General features: G+C 36.2%; 1 protein-coding gene across 1 annotated transcript in view; it reads right to left on the bottom strand.

Annotated features, from left to right (window-relative positions):
- LOC144978482 (dynein axonemal heavy chain 1-like) overlaps nt 1–10,000 on the bottom strand; it is a 169,865-nt gene that overhangs the window by 56,418 nt on the left and 103,447 nt on the right. Inside the window, exons 54-59 of the mRNA XM_078924625.1 lie at nt 9,557–9,692; nt 7,608–7,816; nt 5,583–5,754; nt 4,200–4,391; nt 1,958–2,077; nt 791–916 (exon numbers count right to left, since the gene is read on the bottom strand). Coding sequence (XP_078780751.1) covers nt 791–916; nt 1,958–2,077; nt 4,200–4,391; nt 5,583–5,754; nt 7,608–7,816; nt 9,557–9,692 — 955 coding nt within the window. The remainder of the gene's footprint in view (nt 1–790; nt 917–1,957; nt 2,078–4,199; nt 4,392–5,582; nt 5,755–7,607; nt 7,817–9,556; nt 9,693–10,000) is intronic.

Here is a 10,000-nt window from a genome sequence, read left to right as displayed (position 1 = left end):
TATATATATATATATATATATATATATATATATATATATATATATATATATGCTCGTGTGTGTGTGTGTGTGTGTGTGTATGTGTCTGTGTGTGTTTGTGTGTGAACCGACGATTTTTATTGGTCCTTAATTTCAGAGCAAAGACTGAAGCCACGCGGAAAAAGACACACGATTTAAAATGATATGGGGCCAGTAAAGACTTACAAACGTACGTACCGATAGACAGACCTTCCTTATTCCTAAAGAAGCATAACGCTAACTGTTGGTATTTTGTTGGGGTAACTCATAATATGTTAAGATTTGTGTTTATAGTTGAACATTTGAAAATTGGATCTAGGTTACGTTTTTTTTTGTTGTTGAGGAGGATGAGTATGAAATCTTAAATTGAGCTTTTATATAACGCGATATTCTCTAAACGTTTTCAAAGCGCTTTACAAGGGGTCCCTGGCCAACAGCAACACTAAACATGTGGGACGAGACAGGACGCCTGTTAGGCGATATTACATTTTTTTTCGGAAAAAGACATAGCTGTCAACGGCTAGGTGCTCATTTTTACACCCAAGTACGGTGAGAGAATGTCAGTAAAGAGCCTTTTTCCAAGGACTCATTTATGCTCGAACCCAGGACCTTCCGATCCGAAAGCGAGTGTCATACCAGTAGACCCCATAGCCGCAGAAGTGCGGAAGACTAAATGTTTTGTAAAATATATAATTTTCTGATAATTCTCTCTTCAACTTCAAATTAATCCGACTTGAGCCGATGAATCACATCCGCATTCTCAGTAAATTACCAGAGCTGGCAGAGCTTCATCTAAATCCTTCTGGGCATCCATAGCTATGGCCTCAGTCTCCATTGCTTGTGTCGACGCTGCTCGCTCTTCTTTCTGGACATCTTCCTTTGTCGCCTCCGCTACAGCCTATGAGTAAGGTTCGAGGAAAATGGAGAAGAAAATAAATGAGGAAAACTGATCCGGGATGTAGAGTTTAAAGATGCATAAACATATAATAGTGATAATAATAATAATAATAATAATAATAATAATAATAATAATAATAATAATAATAATTTAATAATAATAATAATATAATAATAATAATAATAATAATAATAATAATAATAATAATAATAATAATAATAATAATAATATATTAGTAATAATAATAATAATAATAATAATAATAATAATAATAATAATAATAATAATAATAATAATAATAATATAATAATAATAATAATAATAATAATTATTATTATTATTATTATTATTATTATTATTATTATTATTATTTTTATTATTATATTATTATTATTATTATTATTATTATTATTATTATTATTATTATTATTATTATTATTATACTAATATTATGCATCCGAGGCCGTTTTTTTCCGAGCTTGGAATGGGTAAGTCTAGCGGCTCTTCTCTTTATTCTTATTATTTTGTCCGTGCCCGACGTCTTTATCCTGATGACGGCAGAAGACGGCAGTGACGGGTCGTCGGAGTCAGTCTCCAGTGTGGGTTAGACAATACTATTTAGTGAGAATTACTCATAAACATGGACGGCAAATATTAAAATCAAAGACATGAGTGACGTCAACTTCGTTCTATCTATAAATAGAACGAAATTGACGTCACACAAGTCTTTGTTATTATGTTTTTAACCCTGCTAATGTTATGAGTTGTTCTCACTAAAATATATTAATCAGACAATAAATCTTCAAGGTTGGTCAAAGTTTTGTGTGTCCGTACTTACGTACGAGCGGGCGAATGCAGTGAGCTCTTTAATGTTTGTACTTGTTTCGCAGTTCTGTTTATCGAGGGAAAGTTTCGATCCCCACTATCACTCGAGTGGAGCAAATACCCACACTTTTTTAAAATCAAAAAGTGAACATCTGTGGTATTCCCCCATGAACTGTTCAAATAGTTTTTAAGTTTAGCCAAAACGAGTCATTTTACCGTGTCTTTAGCTATCTGTTCCATGGTGACAGTTGCTTCTTGCACTGCTACCTCTAATTCTGGACTCATGAGTTCTAGCTCTTCTTGTAGTCTTGCCACCTCTACAGTGGTGGACTTGATCTGCAAGATATTGGTTATGAAGCATGCATGTCATTTGTATATAAATATTATATATATATATATATATATATATATATATATATATATATATATATATATATATATATATACATATATATATATATATATATATATATATATATATATATATATATATATATATATATATATATATATATATATAAACGGGTATATGGTGGTAAGCTACGGATTTGTCCAGCTAAATGCGTTTTGCAATGCCTCATTCATTCTGTTCCGCTGGCCATGTTGAACCAAATTCCAAATATAGAAATTAGACATTACTCATTATAGCAAGAGTTCATCATGGCCGTTAGGCTTATAGATAGTGTGCGCTTGGTGAAGAAGCTCACAACATGGCTATCCTGAAGTATAACGAACCAACACACAAAACTATGTGTAACCTTTAACGTTAATAGTCTGGTTTATACAATATAGTTTGAACTAGGTACTCATAAACGCGGATGGCAACAAAAAATATTTTTAAAATAACAAAGACCCGAATGACGCCAACTTCATTCTATCTATAGAGCTTGAGTTGTTACCAGTTTATATAAGCGTAAAATGGACAATAGCAATTGTTTGCTATCCTTTCGATGGGACGCTAGCCTATCGCTTAATTCTGTGAAGTGAAGATGACGTTACTCAACTCTGTGCTAGTTATTAGACTGCCAGTTCAGTGATTAGTTCTCATTACAATGTATTATCAACCAGAATACAAAAGCTCATAGTTACACATTGTTTTGTGTGTTGGTGCAATGCATTCTGGCGGAAGATATTGTCAGTTTTTATAGCATCAATTCAATAACATTCGAAAGTATCTTATCAATGGGAACGATCTATATTCATGTATACGTCCAGCCGATTCATCGATCATATGATTTGGTCCTGTAGAACGATTGGGCATTTCTTAATGAATGTAAGCGCCCTGCTTTGTTTATGAAAGTTTTAACATGTTACGCGTTGGGGTCAAGCTGAACTTAATGTCCTTTTGTGATGTTGGATATTTCGAAAACTGTGGACACTTTTCAATACTTAGCACATGTTGAGCACATTTTTCAATGTGACCAATGACTTGAGTACATGGAAAATTAGAATAGCTCGTCTCCATTGACTGTGTAACTTTATAGTTTTACGGCACGTTTGCTATCGCTTGATTTTGTTATAATGTCAACCGACAAATCAGACAAAACTTTACAGCATAACTACCAACATGACATTTTAAAATATCTCTGCAATTAAAAATAGAAGTCAATATAGATAGAACGAAGTTGACGTCACTCAGGTATTCGTTATTGTATTTTGCCATCCATGTTTATGAGTAATTCGCTCTAAACTGTATTAACCACACTATAAAAATTCAAGGTGGCAATGTTTTGAGCTACTTAGCCAAGCACACACTATCATTGATGAGTTTAGAAATCAACAACTTGTTCTCGTCGTGTTTAAATACCACCTTTTAGTGCTTAACTGGTTTTCCTGTATGCTTACATAGTTTGGTAATAGGATTCAATAGTCGTAACGTCACTTCCTTCCTAATGACGCATGGTAACTTAGTAACACTAGCTCTAAACTATCGGAACAATGGCGGACGCCCGTATGAAATATTTCTCCGGCGAGCATAGAAGCGTTTCCAGAGGGGAAAAAACAAATACATTTGATCATGTTTTGAGTTTTACACATTCTGATCAAAAGGCATATGAAAAGGGAATGAAAAGTTCTAGCTAGCATGAAGAATAAAAAGTAATGATTTTCTTTGTTTAGAACCAAGATGGCCGCCGTTGCCGGGCTGCGTGACATCAGACTACTGAATCCAATTGTCCCAACTATTCGTATTCCTACGAAACTGCCGTGGGCAGCGTGGCTCAGCGGTACGGTCTTTGCTTCGCACCCGAAAGTTACCGAGTTCGACTACCTGCCTCGTGTGTGGCTTTGAGCAAGTTACCTCGCCCTTGCTCACTTTGCGGCGCTGCACTGCGGCTGACGCCTGTATTATTCCAGTCTTCCCTTGGAATAGACCCTAAAGACAAATTTCCTCTTTTTAGTAGTAGCTGGCAGGTCTGATTACTGTAAATATTTCAAAAAGCAAGAGCAGTCCAGTTACCTTATCCAGCCCAGTTTTGAGTCGTTGACTGGACACGACAAGTTCGTATTTCTTCTTGGTGATTAACATGGTGTAAATACCCAGAAGTTCAAGGTAGGATGTTGGTGTGACGTAGTTATACCTGGACATTTCCTCAAGGTAACGAATGGAATTCACGCTCACTGATTCATGAATCTCCTGGCACATGCTAACCTAAATAAATAAATAAATACATAGACACGGAAGTAAGTGCGGGAATAAAAACAGTCCAAATGAAGCATGCCGCAGAAACCGTTGGTGCTAGATATTAACCTCCTCCTTACCAACTATAGGAAAATCGTCACATTCGTTACGATACAACCTACATTTTTCTTATTCAAATTTTTCTTGTACATCATAAAAATTAAAGAAAATGAACATTGTGTTGTAGAGTATGTTTTACTAAAGAAATTATTTATAACAAGAACTTACTGCTATTGTGTTTGAGTGATAAAAAAATATATTTTTGTGTTGGGTGTGAAGTTTTTGGGAAAACCCTGAAAATGGATGGTAAGGAGAGAGTTAGAAAGGTTGGTTTGCAAAATTGGTTATAACATTTTGAATTTAGTACCGACTTAAATATATGTTTCATACTAAGACAATGATAATGGTAACTTTTATGTTGATAATGATGATGAGTCGGACATTGTTATTTTCACAAACTTCTTTAATTTTAACCCACGTGTCCCTTTTAATTTCAAAACTCACTCGACGGTAAAAATACAAGGTCCTGTTTTTTTTTTCAAAGTTCAATTTTACTATTTCATAAAAACACAAAATAAATCAAACACTGCTATGTTATATTATTTATCAAAATCAGGGCACATTTTTCTTCTCTCTTTAATATCACTTTGAAATTCATGTCTTATCGATAATAAGCTCAAAATTTATTTTTATTTGAAAGTAGGTCGCATTTTCCCAATTATAATTGTTTCTTCCCTTGGCTTAGGATGAAGGAGGTGTTGACCTCATAATATCGGCTTAGGATGAAAGGGGTGTTAACTTCATTTTGACTTAGGATGTAAAGGGGTTCAAGGAGCTTCATTTATTTATTTTTGAAAATGTCTTTTATTCAGAGATAACGGATTCATAATCGATTGAGGTATAAAATAAAATATTTCTACTTACGCTCTCGCGTATTGTAATTCAAACTTTGTTCCCAAAGCGCATTCGCAAGCTCATGCACCGATTAAGGGAGAAAAAAAACTATCAAAAGTAACAATTCTAAATTACTGCATGTTAATACCGAAATCGTAACATTAAAACAAACATACGCACACACTACACCAGACACACATACATAAACACTACACTAAACACACACACACACACACACACACACACACAAACACACACGCGACTTACAAGGCCGTTAATCACAGCATCATCACAATCCAAGTCGGGTGTGTTATGCATAAACCTAAGGGCCACCGACTGCAGGGCCTCAGTGGGCCACTGAGAGAACCAATCAATGGTACAGCAGTTCACGAGGGCAGGGAATTGGCGGAGGCGGGCACGGAATATTTCTCCAAGGGGACTAGGGGGGAAAAGAATGGTTAAAAATTGAGTTCAATGTTTAACACACAAAAAATGTAGACATTCAGAACCATTAGGCCCAATGAACCCGAGTTTTCCCGATTTCTTAAGCGTGAAACCGACAATAACGCTTGCTACCCACTTTATAGGACGCTAGTCTATAGTGAATATATTTCCCCGAGATCAAACATAGCCACCTACCCAATCACCTCTGGCCTAGAGGGCTGTCCAAAAAATCTCGATTTCACCCGGGATCGAACTTGGTCCCTGTGCGTGTGAAGCGAGCGGTCTACCGACTGAGCTGTCGGGACCCCCAATGTTTAACGAAGAGAGTATGTTAAAGCCAACTCTTCTAGAGACAAGGTAATTGGATTCAACAGTCTGATGTCACGTCGCCCAGCAACGGCAAGCAGAGTGGTTCTCAACAAAGAAAATTGATACTTTTTAATCTTCATGCTGGCTAGAACTTTTCATATGTCATGTGATCAGAATGTATATAAGTCCTATGGATACACTTTTATACTCGTCGGAGAAATATTTCATAAGGGCGTCCGACATTGTACCGATAGTTTAAAGCCAGTTACTAAGTTACTATGCGTCATTACGAGTGAAGTGACGTCATGACTGTTGAAGCCAATTAGAAACGAAATTAAATCGCGTTCACATCGAAGGATATTTCATAAGCTTATATCATAGATATGCGACTTTGTGGTCTAGGTGTTTGACACGACTTCGGACCGAGGGTTCGAATTCCGATCTGAGCGGAGCATAATTGAGTCCTTGGAAAGGGCTCTTTACAAATATTCTCTCACCGTACTTGGGTATAAATTAGGTACCTAACCGTTAGCAGCAGTGTCTCTGTCGAAAAAAAATGTAATATCGCTGAACAGGCGACATAATGTCTCGCCCTTGTAAAGCGCTTTGAGCACGTTGACTGGATATTGTTTTAGTCAAGTCCAGACATAAAGATGCATTATATTATATAATAATATTCTTATTATATATATATATATATATATATATATATATATATATATATATATATATATATATATATATACTCGTATTTCACAATGAAACGCATTTGAAGAGCGGAGGACAAATAAAATGCAGAGTCACGTTCCTATTTTGGATGGGGGTGGGAGAATTTGTCGAAAAGCCATTCAGAAGACATTATATTGGTTTGAATTTTTCAACAGTAGAATAAAATCTATATTGTAAAGTCCAGATTATTAGGGAAATAAAGTTCATTTCTTCAAATTCTGTAATTAACTTTGAAAACTTGAGTTTTTGAAAAAAAATGAAAATGTGTCTCTGCCTTTTCTTTCTCTAAGCTCGAAGTATACTTATTTGCAGGTCTGATAATCCAAATCGTTATGGTCTCAATGTTGTAAAATGGAAATACTCTCAACCCGACACAAATTATTGCCCGTCCGTTACAACAATGATAAATCGGGCCCGAAATTGCGTTTGGTCATCAGACCTGCTAATTTGTCGACCTTGCCTAAGATATTGTACGGTTATGTAGTCTTGTGGTATGACACTCGATTTCGGGTCGGAAGGTCCTGAGTTCGAGCATCGCTCGGGGCATAGTTGAGTCCTTGGAAAAGGCTCTTTACTCACATTCTTTCACCGTATTCGGGAGTAAAAGAGTACCTAGCCGTTAACAGCGTTGTCTCTATGGAAAAAAATGTAATATCGCCTTACAGGCGTCGTCATGTCTCATTCTACATGTTATGTATCGCTGTTGGTCAGGTGACCCTCTGTAAAGCGCTTTGAGCATAGTGAGTGGATATTGCGCTATTAATATAAAAGCTCAGGTCATTTTTTCCCCCCTTTGCATTCAAAGCTCACCTCATTGTGATGACGGTATGAAGATTGCTTTTCACTTTCTTGGTGTAGGTAGAAAACATAACCGCTTTGGTCGGGGGCAGTCCCACCTCCATTACGATCGGTTTCATTACTTTGAAGATATTCTCTAACTCTTCAAACCCGTACAAATTGGGGACGTCCCCTGTATTGAGAATGTTGTTCAAGTCTTCCAGGAAAGACTCGTTTTTTATCTGGATGGAAATTTAAAAAAAAAATAAAAATTGAGCTTTTATATATATATATATATATATATATATATATATATATATATATATATATATATATATATATAATATATAGCGGCGCAATATCCACTAAGAGTGCTCAAAGCGCTTTTCAAAGGGTCCCGGACGGACCAACAGCAACACGTAACAAGTAGCACGAGACATGACGACCCCTGTTACGCGATATTACATTTTCTTCGGAACGAGACAACGCTGTTATGCTCTTTACTCGCATTCTCTCACCGTACTCAGGTGTAAAATGAGTACCTGGCCGTTAACAGCGTCATCTCTGTCCGAAAAAAATGATAACATCGCCTAACAGGCGTCATGTCCCGTTCTAAATGTTAAATGTTGCTATTGTCCAGGGACCCCTTGTAAAGCGCTTTGAGCACATTAAGTGGAAATTGCTCTATATAAAAGTTCCATTTTTTTCATTACATCACTGATCCATTCCAACATTGTTTGATTGCGTAACACAATTAATTTTCTTTAAACAAAGGGTAAAGGTGCTGACATCCCGGGGCTTCGCTTTTTGAACGCGATGCTGTACACACTCATGAAAAAAACTGACAAGGGCACACCCAGGGGCGTGGCTATATTAGTTGATTTGGTACCTGGCACCGCAACCATCTTTTAAAAATGAATGGATTACAGCATTTTTTGTAAAAAGAAGAAAAAACTTAGAAATGGTATATACCGCCTCTTACTTATTTGAGTTAGTCTTTTCTTTAATCTTTTTTCTTTCTGTTGTATTTACAAATATAGTATGTTTTAGTCATTTTCTTCTGATTCTTGCACCACCTTATACTGTACTGTAAGCATGCACGCCACTGGTCTCACCACACCCTTAAGACACACAATCACAAATGGGAAGGCATACAATGGGAGCGATCTATATTCATGTTTTCATCCAACCAAGTCATCAATCACATGGTCTGTTGATGTCCAACGATTGGATATTTCCTCAGAAATATAAACACGCTGCTTTGTTTATGAATGTTGTAAACATACCCATGTGTCAAGCTGAACAAAATGACAAATCGTGATGTTAGATAGTTCAAAAATTGTGAGCACTTTTCACTATGTGGGTCACTTTGAGCACATATTCCTTGTGATCAATGATCTCGAGCACATGGAATGGTAATACAGATCATGCCCATTGAAAAAGTCAGTGCTGTAAAGTGCCCAAGTTCACATTTGCCTCGAATCGAGACAGCATTGGAACGTTTATCGTCTGATTGATATAATTTAGTGAGAACTAATCATGATTGATTTTACCTTTTTGATTTGTTGATAAATACTGTATTTATGTACGAGTTATATTTTTGCCTAAACAATTTTCTTTCTGTCAATGTCATTAAAAATAGCTTGAACTCTCTTTGATCTTTATCCCCGATAAAACAATTATTTAGACAGTCATTGTCTAATTAACAATGAAATGAATATCAGTCGTATGCGTCTCAGTAACTTACACAAGTTTTTCTATCCGCCGGAATACTCGCATAAACACATAAAAACAAAATGAAGTCTACAACGTTTTAGTCTAATTGAGAGTATCTATTGATAACTAATCGCCAAATGTTGGTCTAAAATAAATACAAGGGCTACGTCAAATTCATTTATTATATTTTTTGTTTGTCCAAGCGGGCTTGCTATGAGGATATCCCAAGTTGATAAATTGGTGTCCATAAACATCGATACACTAACCTGAGTGTCACTAAACAGGAAGACAACAATTTCATCTCTTAGTCCTGCCTTCATCATCACCTTTTTCAAATCCTCATACCATTCATTCATGCCGTAGTTCTTGGACAGCTCAATTTGGAAGCAATCGAACTCAGACCTTAAGAATGTTAATGATTCAGATATTAGGCAACAATCGTGATCGTTCCAGAGTTTTAATGAAATTAATATTAGTAAAAATCGTACGAGAGCTTTAATAAGGGCAGGTGGCCGAGTGGTTAAGGCATTGCATTGTGATCCGGATGACCCGGGTTCGATGCCCGCATCAGGCACTTTCGTTTTTTCCTTGAACAAGACTATTAACCCCCAATTTTCTCACTTGGACAACATGGGTGATTCCTGTTGACATCAGACATCTTGTTTGATGAGTTATCTATATTCCTTCGTGGAATGCCTAGGCGACGATAT

The sequence above is a fragment of the Berghia stephanieae genome, chromosome 8 (assembly GCF_034508935.2).
Source record: "Berghia stephanieae isolate SIO BIC M18660-M18661 chromosome 8, UCSD_Bste_1.3, whole genome shotgun sequence".
Lineage (NCBI taxonomy): Eukaryota > Metazoa > Mollusca > Gastropoda > Nudibranchia > Aeolidiidae > Berghia > Berghia stephanieae.
This window is presented reverse-complemented; position numbering and strand designations above follow the sequence as displayed.